This window comes from Haliotis rubra, unplaced genomic scaffold (genome assembly GCF_003918875.1).
Source record: "Haliotis rubra isolate DU_JTF1 unplaced genomic scaffold, ASM391887v1 Scf594, whole genome shotgun sequence".
NCBI classification, from domain to species: domain Eukaryota; kingdom Metazoa; phylum Mollusca; class Gastropoda; order Lepetellida; family Haliotidae; genus Haliotis; species Haliotis rubra.
The window spans coordinates 640,752-664,220 of record NW_025767295.1 but is presented as its reverse complement, the minus strand read 5'-3'; the positions used below and the strand labels follow the sequence as shown (position 1 = coordinate 664,220).

Sequence of the window (23,469 nt, the reverse complement as noted above, 5' to 3'; positions counted from 1 at the left end):
GTCAAGTACAAACTAATAACATATTTATCAATGTGAAATTGTTTATTCAGTCAAGCTTGAGGCCATCATGACAGTCAGGTAATCGGAACCACAACAGGTTGTTTTTTAAGGCCAAGGCCTAGATTTTCAAAGCTCAAAGTCGTAAGTGCCATACATCAACATTAACTTACATTAGCTTCGAAAATCTAGGCCCAGATCTGTATCATGGTTTAGTAGGGTCAGTTGAAGTTAAACAACGCTTGTCACGGAGAGTCCTTGGATGGGTGAAAATGTTAGGCAGTTTTGACTCCTGAGAGTTGTGTGGACTTTAGTCCTGCCCACACCATTGGTCTCACAGGTACAATGTGTGAAGCCATTTCTGGTTTCCCCTACTGTGATATTTGCTAGATTATTGTTAAAATTGTTGCAATAACTTTGAGAGGAAAAACTAGTCTGTCGAGGTCTTTTCTAGTTTCTAAGGGGTTGGAAAGGTAGCTTAATGGTTTACGCATCTGCTTGTCAAGTTGAAGACCATGGGTACAATGTTTGAAGCCCAGTTCTGGTGTCCCCAGCCATGATATTGCTGGAATATTGCTAAAAGCTTTGACATACAACACCTAAATTCAAGTAAAAACATTTTTCAGCAAGTTCATGAATGTTTGATTTAAGAGATCTCGAATAAGGAATTTGTGAAGGGGCCCGGACACACTTTGGATGTGTGAATGAATCATACTAGTTATTGCCGCATGCAGCTTTTAGTTTAAACAACAAATACTTAATGTCATGACAACTATTACTACTACTATCACATTTCAGAGTGATGCTAATAAAATATAGAAATATTTCCTGTCTTTTACCAAAAAACTACCCGTGAAGATCCGGGTTAGAATATTGATCTTCAGTAACCCATGCTTGTCGTAAGAGGCGACTAACAGACTCGCTGACTTGGTTGACATATGTCATCAGTTCCCAATTCAGGAGATCGATGCTCCTGCTGTTGATCACTTGATTGTCTGGTCCAGACTGATTATTTACAGACCGCTGCCATATAGCTGGAATATTGCTGCGTGCGGCATGCAGCTAAACTCACTCACTCATGTACCAAAAAGCAATTGTACTATGGACATGCTGGATTCTCCGCAAAAAATGTTTGAACATAATTTCTACTACAAAAATCACAAAGAGGCATCTAATGTCTTTATTAAAAGTGCAGGTCAGTTTGACCAGATTGTGGATGTTTGTAGGGGACTACACTGTTTGTGATGTTCCTCTTAAACTGGCTAGTCACCTGATTTGTTTTAGGTCACCTGACACTGCAGGGTGTCAAGCTCCGCTATGGATCGGAAACTCGGGCTGTCTACTGAGCACGTTGCTGACGTACTGACAGTTTTATTTCGGAAAAAGATCCTTCCTTAAAGGGGCATTGTTTTTTTATTGCACTGGATCAACAAGGATTTGCTTGTGTTGATGCAGTGAATGAAAATATCAGATCTCAAACGAACGTCAGAGATTCTATTATCATCCAACATCATTCTTAAACCTTGTATATTTTGTTGACAGTAATAGCCTCTGTCATGAGTGTAAGGGACTGAGATGGTGTCCTGATATAATTATGATGTGCGTCCTACTAAGGCAAGGGAGTGAGTTTAGTTTAACTCCGCTTTTAGCAATATTCCAGCAGGGCTCCAGATAACTTTTGGGGGTGTGAGTGTACTTACACATCATATTGCAAGTGGAGGTGTACTGAGAATTTTGAAGGAGTACTGACATGTTTTTGTGTGAGTGAGTTGAAGTGGTTTGTCTGGACAATTCATCAATCACTATTTCCAACCATGTATTTGTATTTGAAGACGCGTGAGAAACAACTGAGCGACTGTGTGATGCGCGAAATGTCAGGTCCGACTTGGTATAAATAGGAACAGTGTAGTTTTTATCCACTCGAAAAATAGTGACGCATATCATTGCATGGCAACGTAAGTGATTCCTAATGTCGGGGTTTCCTTATGTGTCAAATCGTGTTCCGCAAAGAAACTCTTGACAAGTATTTATCCGAAATATTTTTTTCCCATTTGCACGATACGCATGGAAATGAAATGTTAGACGTACGAAGGTATTTATGTGCATACACGATACGCTTGAAATCTTATATTGTGTCATACTTAATTGATTTTGAGGTGTACATTACGCCTGTAAGCCCCTTATCTGTAGCCCTGATTCCAGCAATATCATGGCAGGGGACACCATTGATGGGCTTCACACATTGTACCCATGTGGGGAATCAAATCATTTTTGGGTGTGACGAGCGAACATTTTGAACCACTAAGCTACCCCACTGCCCCTAACTGACTGTAAAAGTCCACTTTTCATTCTTGCGGAGCTAGGCTGTAACTGGGTGCCTCGATTGTAGAACCACCAGTGGTTATTATGAGTTACGTCCCTTTTATGTCCTTCCAATTGACCAATCAGATTCAGTGTTGCATTTGCTTCACTGTTAGAGCCCAGTTTGATCGATCTGATGATGATCAAAAACTTGAAACATGTCTTCGATCAACTCATTTGATCATCTTGATTAACAACTTCAAATGATTTAGAAATTATCTGTCGATACAAATTTGACAATACACATATTCTGCAAATTCTGCTGTTTACAGAAATCTGCACAATAGTTGCTATGTGAGTTAGTGAGTTTAGTTGCAAGAGGCAACAACAGAATCGGGTGGTCAGGCTCGCTGACTTTCGTTGACACATGTCATCATATCCCAGTTGCGTAGGTTCATGCTCATGCTGTTGATCACTGGATTTTCTTACCCAGACTCAATTATTTACAAACCACTGACATATCGAGTATTGCAGCGTCAGACAACAAACCATCAAACATAACTTCAACTGATTTGAAATCTTGGCTCTATGCACACACCATAGAGATTACAACTACCGTATTTCCTCTAATATGTGCCCAGGGCCTAGATTTTCGAAGCTCTCTTAACGCTAAGATAGTCGTAAGTTAATGTTAACGTATGGCACTTACGACTATCTTGGCGCGCTAAGAGAGCTTCGAAAATCTAGGCCCAGGAGCTTATTTTTTTAACGGACTTCCAGACCCGGCACTTATGAACAGCCCAGCGCTTTTGTGCTTACTGGGTGTAATTGCCATAATTGTTAGTGAACTGCTTTACCCCAGACGCTTATTAGAGGAAATATGGTATTCCTAATACGTTTCTGATTTAAACAGGGCTCCAGATAAGTGCAGTAATGGCATATGTACGGATAAAAAATATGCACAATACAGGGAAATAATTTTGAAAACGAAGCAGATACGCACCACAGCAATGGTGTATGATCTTAGAATCATTTACAGACGTATTTATCTGAAAAAAAGTATTGTTTTATTGTTTATTGACCTGTTTACACAAGAGTAGCAATGTATGAAACGAAACACAAGATTACTGAAACTCCATTAATTTCCATTCAGTACTCTAAATGTACTCTTTAGTTTTACCAGTACTCCTATATTGAACAAAATAAGGAGTACGTACTCCTGATGTTGAAAAATTATCTGGAGCCCTGTTTGAAGCATCACAACAGTTCTCTATCAGGCATGTGTATTGTGTATAATGCTTCCTAATGGGTAATGATTGAAATGTCAAGCTGCAGCAAAGACTAAGTGACTACATGGCTAGAAACCCATCATAAGTTTCAGTCAACAGTATTTGGTGCTGTGTTACCATGGTTACTGAATCTTGTTTAGGAGGAACATATCCTACCGAGAGGGCTGATATCAGATATCCGGTTACAGTACACATGTCAATGTTTTTAGTCACGTGTGTAGTAGATTATAGATACAAGTCGGCAAGTATATACGTCACTTGTCTGTATATACAACAGAGCCCATTAAGGGTGTGGCGTAATCATCCTCTCCGATCAGTTCTATTTGAGTCCTTCTCATTTGTCCACCATGTGTGTGCTTATTATCAACATACCAGGGGAAATGGACGGCAGGGTAGCCTAGTGGTTAAAGAGACTGCTTGTCACTCTGAAGACTTGGGTTTGATTCCTCACATGGGTACAATGTGTAAAGCCCATTTCTGGTGTCCCCTGCCGTGATATTGCTGGAATGTTGCTAAAAGCGGAGTAAAACAAACTCAATCACCCAAGGGAAAGCTTTGTAGATAGGGTAGCTGAGTGGGTAAAATGTTTGCTTGTCACACTGAGGACATGAGTTCGAGCCTCACTTTGGTACAATATCTGAAGCACACTCTGGTGTTGCCCACTGTGATATTGCTTGAATATTGCTAAAACTCCTCGCCCATTCTGTCTGTGCCAAGAAATGGGAAAAACAATATCCATAATTCCTTTGAATACCTTACAAACTGGTCTTGAATTCCTGATTTGGTTGTCATAACAATATCAACGCTAAAGGTGACTTGCTCCAGGGCAAAGGTTTGTTGTTACCATGGATGCAGTGCATAATGGTTTGGAACAAAGGGAAATCTTATTAAAGAAATGCTTAGCAAATGACTTCATTATTACAATCCATTATTCTTAGGCTTAGAACATCAGAGGAAAATGTTATTAACAAAATAATAAACTAGTAACTTCATCAGTGCAGTCTACCATAGTTTAGCCATCCATATTTTGTTTGTTTTTCATCCCATACCTCTACCAGCAGGAGAGCAGACGGGCAAAACTACTAACTGAATATATTCTCACTTTTCAGGATTTTAAGTTTTAGATCATTTGGAAGTTTATATAGTAAGTAGATAAATAGTAATTTAATTTATATAGTACGTAGATAGTTGCTTTGGAAACATTTTTGTATGTATGGATATGAACAAAGATGAGTTAGTGAGGATGGTTTTACTCCACTTTTAGCAATATTCCAGCAATATCATGACGGGGGACACCAGAAATGTTCTTCACACATTGTACCCATGTGGGGAATTGAACCTGGGTCTTGGCGTGACAAGCGGACACTTTAACCACTAAGCTACCCCACCAACCCTGAACAAAGATGAAACTGACCTGGTCTTTGTTTTAAGTGTGCAAGAACTTTTTTCAGACATATATTCCCATGAGGGCGAAAAATAATTAATTAAGTGAAAATTTTATTATTTTACAATGGAACGAAAAATCAGGGCAGGTGATAAGAAACACATAACTTTTCAGGCATCCTTGTAGTATCAGGTCAATGCAAGACGTTCTGGGAGGGGTTTATACTGGCACGTGTTGTGATTGACCTCAAATGGGATTGTGTTGAAAAATCATCAGCTACTTCAGCAATGCAGTTTATAAGCTCAGAATTTTCAGCATCACTTCTAGTTTTCTTCCCTCTACTGGGTAGCGGGGTAGCCTAGTGGTTAAAGTGTCCGACCATCACACCTAAGACCCAGGTTCAATTCCCCACATGGGTACAATGTGCAAAGCCCATTTCTGGTGTCCCTGCCGATATTGTTTTTAATCGTAGCATATATGTTATTTTAATGTATGGTATGGCTAGATTTGTCTTAATTGCTAACGACTGAAGGGATGGTGTAAATCCAGCTAGGGTCCATGCAGGAAGCAAGAGTACTGTAAGTCCCCATGGTCCCTAGTATGGTGATCTACCTTCAGTTGTTGGCGATATATAACCTGTTTTTATATTGTGTTGTTATCTATAGTTAAAATGTTTTAGTTAATTACTAGTAAATTGAAATCTGTGATACACTAGTTGTTTTACTGTCCTTTGCTGACAATTTGTTTATAATGTACCTTTATTTATTGTAAAATTAGACTGACTGACTGAGTATGGGTTACACCGTTTTTAGCAATATTCCAGCAATACGGCAGGGGACACCAGAAATGGGCTTCAGAAATTGTACCCATGTGGGGAATCGAACCCGGGCCTTCGGCGTGACGAGCAAACGCTTTAACCACTAGGCTACCCCACCGCCCCTGTAAAATTAGAACTTGTTTGTAGTCCCGAAATGGCTGACGATGTGACTTAAAATCTTAACTCACTCACTCACCCTGCCGATATTGGTGAAATATTGCCCTCTCCCTCGCGCTACATCAAGCTCCCATTCTGACCAAATGGTACTTGTTAGTACCAAAAAGTATTCATCATTTACAGTTTGCATTTTCACCTGCTGTTAGGAGTACTACCTTAATGGGATGAGGCTCTGTAACTTATTGATCTCGGTGAGAAAGAAGATGACTGATTAGTGTTTAGTGATATGGGCGTTGTACTGTCGTGTCATCACTCTTTGGGATCCAGGTAAAAGATTATTAGCAACAATCCAAGCTTGTCATTGTTGAACAGAACAATGTTTCCGTTTGTCCATGTAAGTGTTGAAACTCTGGGGCCATTATCTTATGTGAAGAGGAAATAAGTTTTACGGTGTTTTCATTGTATTCGTAGATCTATCAGTTTGTCTTTAAATTCAACATTTTATCCTTTTATCTGTTTTTTTTTCTTGATTTATTTCCGTTTTTGTTGCAGGCTTTAGCTGAAGACTGTGGGAATGGAATCCAGTAAGTATAATATTCATGTTATTTGTTAATGAATATTCATTGGAGCTTATATATATAATGTGTGGTATTCATATATATTCATCAGCAATGAAATTGTTTCCGTAATGTTTTCTGAAAAGAGTCCGTTGTATAGTTCTGATTATATCATAAGTATGTGTTTATGAATCACTATGAAACCATCATTTAAAACCAAGTTGTTAAAAAGTAAGCGTATCCTGCTCCACTGGCATCCATCATAAACACATGCACAGGCAAGTCAACTATTCACTTGATAAAGGGACATAAGATATAAGTCATAAATATATGAATTAGATATATTATTCTGTCACTGATGGATCATAGAGACGTCTGCCATAGTTCTAGCATAAAACATTTTGAAAGTTGGAGTAGACTGAACGCTGTAACTTTGACGAAACAACTCTTAACAAGAATCATACGACACTTTGAATCCATTGTGATGACTGTTGTTAGCATAGTACTCTATCCAAAGATGAATTATATATTCATACACAAAAATATAGATGTCACCCCATTCAGGATTTAACCGAGAAGATCCGGGTTGAAATGATCTTCAGTAACCCATGCTTATAAAAGGCAACTAACTGGATCGGGTGGTCAGACTCGCTGATTGTGTTGACACATGTCATCGTATCTCAATTCGCGTAGATCCATGTTCATGCTGTTGATCACTGGATTGTCTGGTCCACACCCGATTATTTACAGACCACCGCCATTTAGCTGGAATATTGCAGAGTGCGGCGTAAAACTAAATTCACTCACTCACAAATTGCAAATTTCTAGATTTTTCTAATGGCATCTGGCACTAGCGATATTTACTGTGACTGTAACAAACGTGTCACCTGCTGACTTCAGACAAATAGTGTAGTCAATAAGGATCCACAGGTGCAGAGTTGTTATGATTCTTCTGTCATGCCAGGATGGGCACAAGGATTCGATCTGATTATGATCTGACTGTTGCTTATCTGCCACCACCATATTGCTGGAAAATATTGCTGTGTGCAATGTTAAACAACAAACAAACACAAATTGACAAAACCTTCTGCAAATCTTCCACACTTTGTCATCTCTTTCAGGGGTGGTGGGGTAGCCTAGTGGTTAAAGCGTCCTCTTGTCATGCCAAAGGCCGGGTTTGATTCCCACATGGGTACTATGTGTGAATCCCATTTCTGGTGTTCCCGCTGTGATATTGCTGGAATATTGGTAAAAAGGCGTTGTAAAACCATTCTCACTCACTGTAACCTCTTTCAGCTGTTTCTCGCCCTACACTTGCTGTTCCAATGTCAAGTCCTGCTGCTACGACCGCGATGCCCAGGACAATTTCCGCAGGTCATACAAACTCCATATCTGGAACATGTGGTATTTCTGGTAAGAAAAGACAATTTTAACATTTTAGATAGACATATTGAATAGTCTTAAAATGACAATTTTGGCTTCTTAATATACGAATTTCCCCATGGGAACATCCTGTTTGGTAGTAGCACAGCGTACAACTAGAATAACAGCTTTTGTATCACAAAGTGCCATGTTTGATAGGTGGTGAAGAAATACGAAGAGAATTTTCATGTAATAATTCTTGTTTTTGTGTGTGCTGTGTTTATGACATTTGTATCCGGGTCAAGTTAAGAGATAAACAACCAGGATGACAAAATGGAAGCTCAGTACAACAGTGACACCAAAAATGAAGCGACCAGTGAAGATCCGGGTTGGAATTGATCTTCAGTAACCCATGCTTGTCGTAAGAGGCGACTAACGGGATGGGGTGGTCAGACACATGTCATCGGTTCCCAGTTGCGCATATCGATGCTCCTGCTGTTGATCACTTGATTGTCTGGTCTAGACTCGATTATTTACAGACCGCGGCCACATAGTAATATTGCTGAGTGCGTGTAAAACTAAACTCACTCACACCAAAAGTGAAGCATACAACTTTATAGATGACAACTTCTTGTTTTTGCATAGAGTAATGTTTCAATTTATCACAATGTTCCAATTACTGTGGAGCGCAATAATGCAGTGGTAAGGCTTCTACCTATCACGCTGAAGGTCCGGGTTCGATCCCCGGTGGAGACACCTAGGTTCAGGCCCCGTGGGCACATTTGCATAGTATCCTTGGACAAGATACTTAAATCCTCAATGTCTCAGTTCACCCAGCTGTAAAATGGGTACCCGTGAGGATGTGCTGGAAATGTGATCTGCATGATGTCAGTCACTGGATTGTCCCTGGTGTCCCCTGCCATGATATTGTTGATACTAGGTGGGGTAGCCCAGTGGTTAATGTGTTTGCTCATCACGCCGAAGACCAGGGTTCGATTCCCCACATGGGTACAATGTGTGAAGCCCATTATTGGTGTCTTGTGCCGTGATATTGCTGGAATATTGCTAAAAGCTGCATAAAACCATTCTCACTCACTCACTCACTCACTCACTCACTTAAAATTGTGTAAAACTCACTTGATTGCTAAATGTGGTGTAAAACCCAACTCACTTGATGATGCTCACAAATTCACAATACATTTGACCGTGAAGATCCGGGTTAGAATTGTCTTCAGTAACCCATGCTTGTCACAGGCGACTAACGGGATCGGATGGTCAGACTCACTGACTTGGTTGACACATGTCATTGTAACCCAGCTGTGTAGATCCATGCTCATGATGTTGATCACTCGATTTTCTGGTCCAGATTCGATTATTTACAGAATATTGCTGAGTGCAGCGTTGAACAACAAACCAACCAATCAACCATATATTAAATAAGGAATTTTAGACATTCTTAATTGGGCGTATTACTTTTTACACATGTGTTATATGAAATCTGAAAATGAAATGAAAAAAACCCAATGCAGACTGCCGCCATATAGCTGGAACAGGGCTTCAAATATTTTTTAAAAAGCCACTTGCCACAGGGCAAGTGACTTTAAGAAAGTAACTTGTCCTGACTAATTATCCACTTGCCCTGATTTTATGACATAATTATGATGATGTAATTATGAAAGAAGAAATCAACATGGTATTTGATGTTAATGTTTACTGGACTATTTATTGAAAAGTGATAATTAGCAAAGAAAGATAACTCTACTTTATTATCATTGCGAAATTTAATAGCTACATTTTGAGCAGATATGAAATTAAATCAAAGTTTATTTGCAGTTTGAAACCATAAGTGGAAATTATCTAGTAGCCCACGGACAAGTAAGATACCATTATTTGATTGCCCGAAATGAAAAATGACTTGTCCCGGGCGTCGGGCAATGGGATTTTTTAACCCCCTGTGGAATATTGCTATTGTTAAAGAACAACACAATACATTTCTTGGTGGTTACCCTCATAAACCACCAGGCCAGAGAAGCTAAAACTTCAGATGCTAATTCTTGTTTTTAGGGCACCTGAAGTAGCTTTGTGGTTAAGGAACAGACCTGGGTTTGATTTTCTACAAGTGTACCATATTTGAAACCCATTTTTGGTGTTCCTTGCTGGTATGGTACTGGAGTAGAGCTAAACTCAGCTTCAAACTATTGTAAAACCTCACTCACTTAACTGTTGACGACATAGCCCTGAGAGCCACACTGCCATTTTCTGTGTATATTTTCATTGTTGATACAGGTTTGTCATCATCTTCATCATGATGTCCTGTTTTGGTGGGTGCGGCTACTACCGCCGTCGTCGCATGGCAACACTTCACCAGCAGCGCCAGCGAGCACCGATTACCACAAGACGGACCAATCACATACGCAGCAGCAGCGGCAATAGAACCTCTCAGTCATACTTGGCCTATGTCGGCCCAGCTGCATCCGAACCACCAGAGATCTCGTTTCTACCTCCGCCCTACTCAGAGGTCAGCCCCTGCATATTTTATGGTACTCTGCCATATTTATTGGGCAGAGTTGCCTCCCTTAGACAATACTGTTTTCTAGTTGTCACTCATAATATGCAGACTGATAATCAATTGTAATCGTAAACCCCACCTCACTCGTGGGCAACAATGGGACATGTTGTGCAAACGAAACAGGCATCGATTATCTGTAGTCACAAGTCTAGGGGAGATAACTCTCATTTGTTTTAATTCTTGCCAGGTGCTCCATCACAAGTCTAGGGGAGATAACTCTCATTTGTTTTAATTCTTGCCAGGTGTTCCATCACAAGTCTAGGGGAGATAACTCTCATTTGTTTTAATTCTTGCCAGGTGTTCTGTCACTAGTCAAGGGGAGATAACTCTGATTTGTTTTAATTCTTGCCAGGTGTTCGTCACTAGTCTAGGGGAGATAACTCTCATTTGTTTTAATTCTTGCCAGGTGTTCGTCTAGGGGAGATAACTCTCACTAGTCTCACTAGTCTAGGGAGATTTGTAACTCCAGGTCACTATTTGTTTTAATTCTTGCCAGGTGTTCCGTCACAAGTCTAAGGGAGATAACTCTGATTTAGGTGTGCCATTTTTGTAATTGAAATGTAATCGTTAATTACCATGCTCAACGTGACTAATTAGAAGCTGTATACCACTGTTATGTTGTATTGCTGAGTTGAGAGCCGCCTTGACAAGAAGGGCATTTATGTTAATACAGTTATCGTGTAGCGAAGTGACGTAAGTTTTATTAAATACCGAGATCCTGACAATCGAAGATTGATCAATTGACCGAATACTTAATGAATCACTCCAGCACTACTGTTAAAACTTAATCATTGTTCAAGTGCGAGATTTGACTCACTTATGATATGTCAGTACCTCAAACAACTAAACAAAGTTTATTTGGACCACAGATAATGACAAAGTTTACATGTTTTTTGAACTTTCATGCAATAGTATGTGGGGTAAAATATGGCAAGTTTTCACATGCCATGGAACATCACCAGATTCAGAATTTTCTCATCATGTCTACTAGCATCCAACAAATATATATTTGTGCATAAAATAAGCACCACCCTGTGTTTTTACCAATTAATTTTGTCTGAAATTAAATTCTAAACTCTTTCCAAAAAATAACCTTTAGAATTTGATAGAGCAAACATTTAACATTTCAAAAGCAAAAACATCATTGAAATTACCATGTACTTTAATTAGGTTAATTGCCTATATTTAAAACAGGTGTTTTTCTGTCCTAAAAAAGGTTACCTTACTTTGAAAAGTGAAAGTAATAATTGATTGTTATGTGGCCTATAAATTCGTTATTCATAGTGAATGGATGAAAACTAAACTAAGATTTAGGAAAAGTTACAGTCAAACTAAAAAAAAGTAAAACTTTAAAATGCAGTAAAAGTTGCTTACAAACAAAACAAACAGATTTAGCTGAAATTATCAGTATTCGGCAAGGAGAAGTTTTTATTCAATACAATAAACTCAAAATCATAAAAGATTTATTCCAAAATCTTATTAATGTGACCTTTATCATTTTTTGTCAGTTAGCAATCTGAATTGTTGGAAGAAAGTCTGAATCTTTGACAATCGGGTTCTTCCTGATTATGCTTAATTAAAGCTTAATTGATGTGTAAATGTCATCTTGGTAAATAACAGAATTGCTATTTTTAGTCAAAACTTAATTTAATTGTTTAGTTTAAGCAGGAGAGGAATAGTTATATTGGGTAAAATTTCATTTCCATCACATTTTCATCAACATCTTCTTTCATAAAGAATAGAAAAGGTTATGGTATTTGTCAATGGGTAAAGCTTCTTTAACTATAGGTTGATTAAATTGATGGCTATTAGGGGGGCGTATTGCAGAGAATTTCCATATTGCGATATATTGCGATACGAAAGCATGTATTGCCATATGTATTGCAATATATTGCATGAAGTATTTTTACACAAAAAACTACTTATAATCGGGTTAATGCTTGATTTATAGAGCAAAACACAACAAAATCACTATGCTTGATTAAGCTTTAATAACAACTCTCGGGTCTTACTTTCCCAACCATAACCGAGGAGGAGTGCTTTATTATACATATAAACCGTCAATGATGGATAATTAGATGATCATGTAATGAAGCTACATCACAGTAACTGAAGCACTAGTAAAATCAATTGAATGACAGTAGGACTATAAATAGATAATTCAACCGTTGTTCTTTGTCGGCCCGGTGGCTGTGAGGTAGAGCTTCCGCTTATGAATCTGTATATACGGTTCCAATCCTGCTAGGGAAAACATTTGCACATTTAAGTTGATCTTTGACGATATTTTGCAATTGATTTCAAACACTAACATATCATCTGAATTTGAATGTTGATGTTAATATAGAGTTAGGAAAAAGTAAAACCTGGGAAGAGGTCTTACTTACAAAAAGTAAAACCGGGAAATAGGTCTTACTTACGAAAAGTAAAACCTGGGAGCAAACAAAAACCTCAAATGCGGGAAAAGAAGCCATGTCTAATATATAGTGAGAAGCAGCCTTCAGGTTTATATGTCTGTATAACTTGTCTGAAAGTTAATATATGCAGGTAATAATCATGTCTTCAGTAACCCATGCTTGTAAAAGGCGACTAACAGGATGGGGTGCTCAGACTCACTGACTTGGTTGACATGTCATTGTATCCCAATTGTATAGATTGATGCTGATGATGGTGATCACTGGATTGTCTTGTCCAAACAACTGACAAGTGGTTAGAGCATCCGCCTGGAGAGTGGAAGGTCGCAGGTTCGATCCCGACCGCGTCATACCAAAAGACGTAAAAATATGGCACTTGTTGGTCCCTGCCTGGCTCTCGGCATTAATGGGTACAACAAGGACTGGTCGGCTCGGAGTCAGTATAATGTGTCTGAGTGGGGTATTCATGCTTCACTGCAGCATGGTATCTCAGTGGCCTAGCACTATAAAACCAGCTTCAGTCTGGGCTAGTACAAGCAGCCGCACGTACACATACACATGCATGCATGTCGTCATATTAGTGAAATATTCTCAAACCCTATTTCACCTCACCAGACAATTATTTACAGACCACCATGATGTTGCTGGAATATTGCTGAAATATTGCTGAGTGCAGCTTTAAGCAACAAACCAACCATCCAACCAATCATTAATCCAGGAGCTAGCATGTACATAATTGTTCGGATATAGACCTGTTCACTCACTGAAGTTACTATGATACTTTGTGCAGGTATTGATGAAAGTTTTGTATTGGTGCAGGTGTCCTCGCATCCAGGCATGTATCCTGAAACCAAAGCTGACCTTCCACCTCAATATTCAGTCATAGCTGCCAACTATGCAGGTATGTTAAGACACAGCTATGTGCCACAGATTTTTCAATAATTATACAGTAATGTTAAGACACAGCTTTGTCAACTATTGGACAGTAATGTTAAGACACAGCTTTGTCAACTATTGGACAGTAATGTTAAGACACAGCTTTGTCAACTATTGGACAGTAATGTTAAGACACAGCTTTGTCAACAATTGGACAGTAATGTTAAGACACAGCTTTGTCAACTATTGGACAGTAATGTTAAGACCACAGCTTTGTCAACAATTGGACAGTAATGTTAAGACCACAGCTTTGTCAACTATAATGTTAAGACCACAGCTTTGTCACTATTGGACACCTGGACAGTAATGTTAAGACACAGCTTTGTCAACTATTGGACAGTAATGTTAAGACACAGCTTTGTCAACTATTGGACAGTAATGTTAAGACACAGCTTTGTCAACTATTGGACAGTAATGTTAAGACCACAATGTTAAGACCACAGCTTTGGTGCAATGGAGAATGGGTCTGTGGTCACTGTCAGTGGTTCAACTATTGGACATTCCTGCCTCATTCTTTGTCAAAACCACAGCTTTGTCAACCTCATTCCAAAAGTTGTGTAAATATCAAAAGATGATTCATGCTTGTTACCTCTGAGTCTCTGTCATGTCTGAATGGGGTGTATATGGTATTCTGTTGCAAAGTATCTTGCACTTTAAGATCCGTGAAGATCTGGGTTAGAATTGATCTTCAGTAACCCATGCTTGTCATAAGAGGCGACTAACAGGATCGGGTGGTCATGCTTGCTGGCTTGGTTGACACATATCATTGTATCCCATTTGCGTAGACCGATGCTCATGTTGTTGATCACTGGATTGTCTGATCCAGACTCAATTATTTAAAGACCGCTGCCATACAGCTGCAACACACCAAGCCATGACCCACAATTCTCTTTTTCCCCACAATTCTTTTTCACTTCCTCTTCCTTTGTCTCCTGACACTAAGTTATCAACCAGCTATATTACCCACAATTTAGATAGTGTGTCACATGATTAGAATCAGCTCTCACTGACTGCAATATGAACTATATGTTCAATTGCAAGACTGACCTCACTGGTTTGATAAACTCCCTACCTGTGAAGATCCAGGTTAGCATGTTGATCTTCAGTAACCCATGCTTGTCATAAGAGGCGACTAACGGGATCAGGTGGTCAGACTTGCTGACTTGGTTGACACATGTCATCGGTTCCCAATTGCGCAGATTGATGCTCATGCTGTTGGTCACTGGATTGTCTGATCCAGACTCGATTACTTACAGACCGCTGCCATATAGCTGGAATATAGCTGAGTGCGGCGTAAAACTATAATATCACTATAATATACTACCCATCAAAATTCTCACCAGTGTAAATGTAACCACTTACTTCAGTCAACTGTTCTAAACTAGATTTTGCAAAATATTCCATACTGTTTAAAGATACCTTTTTCACATAAACTGAGGTATTGTAAAACAAATTTGTAACGTTGAAAAGATAATTGTCATGAGTTCAGTAAATGATGAAACTCTGTGGAAATGGTGAATCCTTATCAAAACTTTACACCAAAACACAGCTGATCACATGCATGATATTTGCACATGCTTTTCAGCAATTTGATGCAGGGTCCATTTTCTTCTGCTCACAGGTAGCCCCACACCACCGATGGCCTTAAATGCTCAGGATCTCGCAGCCGGCACCAACAATATGCCCAAGCCTCCCCCATACAGTGAAGTGGCTGAACCAGTCAGTAATTCAGCCCCACCATTGGCTGAAGCCAGTGCTGCTCCAACCAATCAGAACACACAGCAAACACCCTGTGAAGACTCTTCAGCCAATCAGTGTTCGACCCAGTCCCCTTCAGCCAATGACAGCACAGTCAACTGAAACCTGGATATCAACCATTACACGTTTCTTCTGCTGGCTGCTCTCGTGATTGACTTTCAGTTGATATGATTCATAATTTGGATGTATATTGGATGATGTGATATTTCCAGTGATATTGCCAAAATCCTCAGTTCAGGAAGAAGATCTGATAGAAGGAAGTACTATTTACCTTAAAGCTATTTTTGCTTCATAGATAATCACCAGTCTGATATTGTCCTAATGGTGCACTGAATTCCTAGCCATGTCATGGTGAGGAATATATCTGTGGATTGTTTAAAATCCATGGATTTGCAGAATTCTGTCTGTTTAAACCTATGACATGACCTAAATTGCATTTGCATGGTCACAGATCACACAAGATAAAGCCAATCTCAGGGCGATACTATTTTTCAATTGCTTTGCGAGACCTGTCATTGCGAATGACAAACACCAAAAATGTCTTGAAAGTACTTAGTTGAATGCTACCAAATGCTTACATATATTTTAACACCAGAAAAATCTAAATAGAATAACTGCAATAGGCCAGTGTTTTCAACAAAATATTTTTTATTCAGATTCTTTCTTTATCGAGATGTATTTCCATACAAGCTCCTAACAGTGATGTTTGGTTTGCAGAGCTCACTGCCACCTGTCACAACTCCTTACAGTGCTAGGCTGCCCGCAATCATGCATGGAGCTTGATTCACACCTGACTCAATGTTATGTCCACTATGATGAGAACTTTGTACCCACTTTGTTTGGCAACTTTTGTTGGGTTTATGGGATCCATTCTGGTGAAGATCAGGGTTAGAATTGGTCTTCAGCAACCCTGCTTGTCGTAAGAGGCGACTAACAAGATCAGGTGGTCAGGCTTGCTGACTTGGTTGACACATGTCATCGTATCCCAATGCGTAGATCGATGCTCATGCTGTTGAAAATGTAAGGGAGAAATATAATGCTTTTTCTATAGGTGATAATCTTTAAGCATTCTTGGGGAACAAATGTCTGTGTGGAATATTATTGGTTTTTCACAATTCACTGATATTCCCATGGACACACATGAATATCTGGAATGTCAGGTGGCAGTAATGTAAGCTGAAGAGAAATCAATCATCTGTGTCAGAAAAGCATTTCTTTGTAATTCAACTAAAGGGAGATAATTGAGATCAGAGTTACCTGCCCTTTGTTAATCTTGCTTTTTCCGCCAGTGAATCACCTGTTTGGGAATGCATTTGGTTATCACATCCAGATTAGAAGTTCACTCTTCTATGGGATCATAATGTAATTTTTTTTTTGTATGCATAATTTGACTGGAAATACAGTTCCAATTATTTATGCGTCAACATTTCCTTAAAACCTGAAATCCATTCTCTATGATTGTAAATATAACAATTGCTTCATATGCATTTATCATGAAGTTTATCCTTATAATTTGATTGATTGTGTGATTTAACAATTACACGTTATTGATGTACACAATGTATGTTCAGTCTTTTAAACTAATTTAAGTCCTGACTCGTGGAACTATAACCTTCATATAGCTATAATATTGAGTTCAGGAAACAATGAACATTAAACATAAATAATTTGTCGAAAGCCAATTAATCTTTAGACTCATAATCCCTACTTTTAACCAGATATTGTGCAGTTTATCAATTCTGTGTTTATAAAGAACACTTGTTAAATGTTTGGATTGTAGCTTCTGCTGAATTTCTCTTCTTTTTATCTTGGTATTAGTGGTGATTGTACAAAATCACCAAATGTTTCTTTGGCATAGAGTTGCGGTTAAGGCATTCACTCGTCACACCAAAGACCCGGGTTCGATTCCCCACATGGGTACAGTTTGTGAAACCCACTTCTGGTGTCCACCCACGTGATATTGCTGGAATATTGCTAAAAGAGGCGTAAAACTAAACTCACTCACTCGCTCACTCTTTCATCATGTCTGATAATGATATATATCAAATTGTTTACGCATGATAATTATGAGAGGTGGCTCAGCATTGTTATTGGAAACTATTTACCTACAAACTGATCATTATTGCCTTTACGGATTATAATCTCCTGTGTGTTGAAAGTCAGTATTTGTACCATGTGTAGCCCTAAGTCACAGTTATTCTTTTTACTACTTCTGAGCTTCTTTGACATCGTTCACATCTGGGAACTGAATCACTTCAGGTTTTCAAACCGACGTGCAATCATGTAACGCCCTCAGTCACTGTTGCTTATGTGGCCCAGTGTTCACAGCATCCCTTGAGTTGTGTCCCTTGGCTGTATCTGGGTTTGAATCCCATTCCCGCCAGTTATGTTTCTAGGATTGTTTGCCCGATAAATCTGTACATTGTAAATATGTGATAAACATCAGGGTGCCATTCAACTAACCAATCTTAGCTCTACGCCAATTGTAAACCCCTAAAATCCCACTCTTAGCGTGACGTTATGAGCGGCATACCGTTCCACTAACCGATCTTACCCAAGTCAATCATAAAGTTAAGATCCAAAGTCTAAGTTACTCATGACCAACTTAGGATCGCTAAAATCAATCGTAGGGAAACCAAACTGGGGCTTTCATTGTTCTATGTGAAGAAGAGCGAGCATTACACTGTGAGCGTGTTTTTGAGACCGCTCTCAGATTCTACTCAGATCAGATGATGTGTTTGTGGCGAGGTACAGGATGCCTCGTCACACCTTGTTTATGCTGATCGACATTGTTCAGCCACATATTATGCTAGATACTCAAAGCTTGGTTCCAAAACTACTTCCATCGTCTGCTTTACTTTGCAAAGGGAGATAACTCGGGCCTCACATTTTTCTATCTCTCGCACAAAAGAGTCTCAATCAATAGGTTAGTGGAACGTAACTTTTAGCTAAGACGATTGTAAAATTGGCGTAACTTGTAAAGAATGACCTTAGAAAAGATCGGTTTGTGGAATGGCACCCCGTTCACTCACTCACTCACTCCTATACTTTAGATTTCTTAAGTTCTTTGAGTGGCATTTTAGAAGTTGGGAAGTACAATATAGACAAACTCTATGGTTAACAACTTCTTTTGGGAGTCAATGTATTAAATTAAATAATTGATTTAAGTTGATAAGACATTGTAGTGTTTTACATCGGTAGATATAAATAATAATAATACTGATAATAAACAGGTTCAAAATATTGCACCTGCAGCTGATCTCACTTAACTGACATATCCCAGTTGTAACCCCATCCCATCTTACAACAAACTTGTTTGTGTTTGTGTACATGATTCCTTTTAACTAGACATGTATTTTAACTAATAAATTAATGTTTAGATTTTCATCCCAGTTACTAAATACTGCACCTCATTTCAATTTTTAGGACTCCAAAAATAATTACAAAAAATCTATGATCACTTGTTTCTTTTTCATCCTTTTTTGACACTGGATACACCATATACTTGTCCATATTTGGGAAAAGCAGTCATCAACATTTAATGCCTTAGAGTTTGTTTTATTAAAATCAAATGGTTGTCATTTTTAAAAAATTGGATGAAAATTTAATCATTGGCTTATTTGGGCCTAAAGACTGTTCCATCTTTGAGGACAGTTGTCATTCGGGTTTTTTGTCTTGATGTACCCTAGCTATTGTGCCAGAAGTCGGATTCTCTTTGGCCTTCAAGAGTACTGCGTGTTAAACAGAGGTCTTGCATTTTTCAGTTGAGACTTGTCTTTGTGTGTACGTGTACTTACTTAATTTAGCTATAGATCCTACAGTATCCTTAGCTATGTAATAATTGATATACCCTTATATGCTTCTTGTGATGGTTGTGAGTTTAATTTTATGTGCAATATTTTTAATACTGTAGTTAGCAAATCTGAAGTCACAAAATGAAGTAGCTTTAAACAAGAGGAGATCCTTAAAAGGTGATAAAATATTTTAGATTGTAACATATCTCTAATACACAGATTCAGAGCACCCAGTTTCAAAGATCCTAATTATGTCGATCTATTAAATGTATGACAATTATTGGAGACATTTTTTTTCCAACCAAAATGAAAATTATTTTTCTAATTTGTTTAAAGCTTTTGACTATGTCCCTTGAATTTTTATATTCAATTCAATTACCCTTCACTCTTCCTGATTTAAAAAAAGATCTGTGCACCCCCTTTTTCGAAAGAATGAAGATATGCACCATGTGTTTTTCCCATATAACTAATCACCCCACCCCTCTCTACCGAACCCCTATACAAAGTTAAAAAAAATTAGTGGTATGGATAACAGTCATTGTGTATAGCTTGTCCATTTGTGATACCATAACATTTAGCCAGTGCTTAGTAACAAAAGGATTGACCAATCAGATTAATGACACTGAAATCTGTTTGTCCAATCAAAATTGATCTTTGTTGAATGGTAAGCAGTCAGATGCATTAGTTACCATGGCAACTAACTTCAACCCTGTTAACAACACGTAATCTTATAAGCAGTTCCATATTCTGACATCTAAAGGGTTTCTTTGTAAAGATTTTGTACATTTTTTCCACAGTTATTCAGACAACCAAAATCTATAAACTTAATGTGCAATATATTGTCAGTTTGCACTGTCCAGTTTTAGAGAGAGGATTTACTATTCACATCGCTTGTGTGCTACATTTTCACCATTGTGCTTGAAAAATATTTTTAGAAGAATATTCGTTTTTAACCAGTTATGTCCTTAGTGGCAATTGTATCCAAAGTAAATGGCTATAATATATTCACTTGTACCACTAACAAAGTTTGTTTAGGTTTAATGGTGTTGATCTTACCCTTTGATTGTGGTATTGACAATATATTTCCTGTCTGTTTTTACCAATTCTCTTGTATTTAGATGAAGTATATGGAATTATATCATTTTAATATTCATATCTCACAAAACACTATATATAATGGTACTTTCATATGCTAAAGTTTACCAAATTATGTATTTTGTCTTGTAAATGTGTACATTTTGTCTTTCAGCATTACGTACGTACCTGATATTCCTATAACGCACCTATTTGACATTAACATAAACAATTCTAGACAAACATAGCCCTTCTTGATGAAGTGTTGAAGAACAACTGTTATGTGGTGTTCTTCTGTGGGGTGCCCACTAATCTAAGGGGAGACAATTAGCTGTGCAGAGTTGTGTCACGGAAAGCCATGATTTAAATCCTGGTTCACTGGGATTATATGTAGGTTTGTTGGCGTTATTATGGCGTTAAAACTCTAAAAACTGGATCATGTTGAAGTCAGCAGTGGCATGATGGCCAAATCAAGGTCTGGGTTACAACTGATCTTCAGCAACCCATGCTAGTTGTAAGAGGCGACTAACGGGATCGGGTTGTCAGGCTCGCTGACTTGGTTGACACGTCATTGCAACCCAATTGCGTAGATCGATGCTCATGCTGTTGATCACTGCATTGTCTGGTCCAGACAGAATTAATTACAGACCGCCACCATATAGCTGGAATATTGCCGTCGAATGAACAAACCAACCAAACCATTTCTGGCATTATAACCAGCTTCTCGTCATAGCCAGTTTATTTCTGTGTGGAAATCAGACTTTATAACCACGAGGCACTGTACTTTCATTTTGTCAGTTTGTAATGATGTTGTTGCAGAATTTCTGTCACAATATTCAGGACCCTTCTCCTGGAAGCTAATAACAATACAAATTAAACATTCTTTACTCTTACAACCATTTGCATATGAGAATATGTTGGCCTTTCTAGATATTTACACATAGTCAGCTCTGGGGCAAGCATACGATCCTGAAAGGGAGATAACTCACTGGATATAAGTTACTTTCACTTCATTTAAACAGTTTTTGTTAACAGATTCAAACTTAAAAAGAAAAGTGGTATTTATAATATTTAGGTGAGAATTCGAATAGCTAGGAAATCCAGGCCCATATTGATTATATATTTTCAAGGACTATTTAAGATGAATTCTATGATTCAAAGAATTTTCAAATCTGTGCGAATTCTGTTTAGTAAATGGGTGCTCCTGTTATGAATGTGGACCATTAATGAAAACCACATTTTCTTGAACTTTCTTGCTACACCGTCGTCGATGAGAGATGAGGTGGTTGTGCCCTGTGAGCAGTGCTGTCTTTCAACTATGGTACCTGTTGATTTTGTGACCCCCGTCTTTCTGCGGTTTATTTTCGTGTTGTTCATTTTCATTGTCAGTTTTGATGTTGTATGTTGATGTCCTGTTACTGATTCCTGTTTTCTTCTGCAGTTTAGACACTTTGTTACCATGAATACAGATATTGGTCTGTAGAGCACCTTGTTTTTGACCGTTTCAATTGTCTTCATTCTTTATTATATGGCAATACTGATGATATTATGACGGAAAATAGTCACATGTTTTTCTTATGTTTGTAATCCTCAATGTTAACAATTAATTACGGCCAAAAGTAAAACGTGTGTTTCTGGTTTCCACGACCCTCTCAACTCTGACGGGCGGTGGGGTAGCCTAGTGGCTAAAGCGTTCGCTCATCAAGCTGAAGACTCAGGTTCAATTCCCCACATAGGTACAATGTGCAAAGCCCATTTCTGGTGTCTCCCGTCGTGACCAATTCACTCACTCACTCATCATCCTGAAATTGTTAATTCATTCAACTAGCATAAAGTTTTTGTGCATCTACCAATCAACCAGCAATTTGTTTTAATTTTCAAAGACAAAAAGTGAAAACATTATTTGAAAAATACTGAACAAACTATCCTTTTTCCCCCATTTTTTTAGGGGGATGGTCTGAAATCAGAAACACACATATTCAATTTTTGGCCTTAGTGGATCTATTCAATTCACCATGTCTGCCTAGCCTTAAGAAAACCCACAGTATGCTGACTTTTATTAAAGAGACTTTTTTATATATTGTTATATTTATTCTATTGAACACCCAAATTGGAGTCTTTCTAGTCTCCAAAGTCATTCAGGAAATATACATGATGAACAAAATTCAGAGCAAGCATCCCCAAGAGGAAACGAGCATCGGGTCCTGAGGACATTTTCTTCATCAGACTGTGAACCAACATCTCCACAAGGAGACAAGCATCAGGCTGGGAACCAACATCTAAACGAGGAGACAAGCATCAGGCTCTGAACCAACATCTCCAGGAGGAGACAAGCATCAGGCTGTGAACCAACATCTCCAGGAGGAGACAAGCATCAGGCTGTGAACCAACATCTCCAGGAGGAGACAAGCATCAGGCTGTGAACCAACATCTCCAGGAGGAGACAAGCATCAGGCTGTGAACCAACATCTCCAGGAGGAGACAAGCATCAGGCTGTGAACCAACATCTCCAGGAGGAGACAAGCATCAGGCTGTGAACCAACATCTCCAGGAGGAGACAAGCATCAGGCTGTGAACCAACATCTCCAGGAGGAGACAAGCATCAGGCTGTGAACCAACATCTCCAGGAGGAGACAAGCATCAGGCTGTGAACCAACATCTCCAGGAGGAGACAAGCATCAGGCTGTGAACCAACATCTCCAGGAGGAGACAAGCATCAGGCTGTGAACCAACATCTCCAGGAGGAGACAAGCATCAGGCTGTGAACCAACATCTCCAGGAGGAGACAAGCATCAGGCTGTGAACCAACATCTCCAGGAGGAGACAAGCATCAGGCTGTGAACCAACATCTCCAGGAGGAGACAAGCATCAGGCTGTGAACCAACATCTCCAGGAGGAGACAAGCATCAGGCTGTGAACCAACATCTCCAGGAGGAGACAAGCATCAGGCTGTGAACCAACATCTCCAGGAGGAGACAAGCATCAGGCTGTGAACCAACATCTCCAGGAGGAGACAAGCATCAGGCTGTGAACCAACATCTCCACAAGGAGACAAGCATCAGGCTGTGAACCAACATCTCCAGGAGGAGACAAGCATCAGGCT

General features: G+C 38.8%; 1 protein-coding gene across 1 annotated transcript in view; it reads left to right on the top strand.

Annotated features, from left to right (window-relative positions):
* Positions 1 to 22,442, top strand: part of LOC124255126 (WW domain binding protein 1-like) — a 36,277-nt gene extending 13,835 nt beyond the window's left edge. The window contains exons 2-6 of the mRNA XM_046688965.1: positions 6,458 to 6,489; positions 7,759 to 7,875; positions 10,111 to 10,342; positions 13,624 to 13,705; positions 15,362 to 22,442. Of these exons, the coding sequence (XP_046544921.1) occupies positions 6,458 to 6,489; positions 7,759 to 7,875; positions 10,111 to 10,342; positions 13,624 to 13,705; positions 15,362 to 15,600 (702 nt within the window). The 3' untranslated portion in view covers positions 15,601 to 22,442. The remainder of the gene's footprint in view (positions 1 to 6,457; positions 6,490 to 7,758; positions 7,876 to 10,110; positions 10,343 to 13,623; positions 13,706 to 15,361) is intronic.
* Positions 22,443 to 23,469: the final 1,027 nt, after the last annotated feature.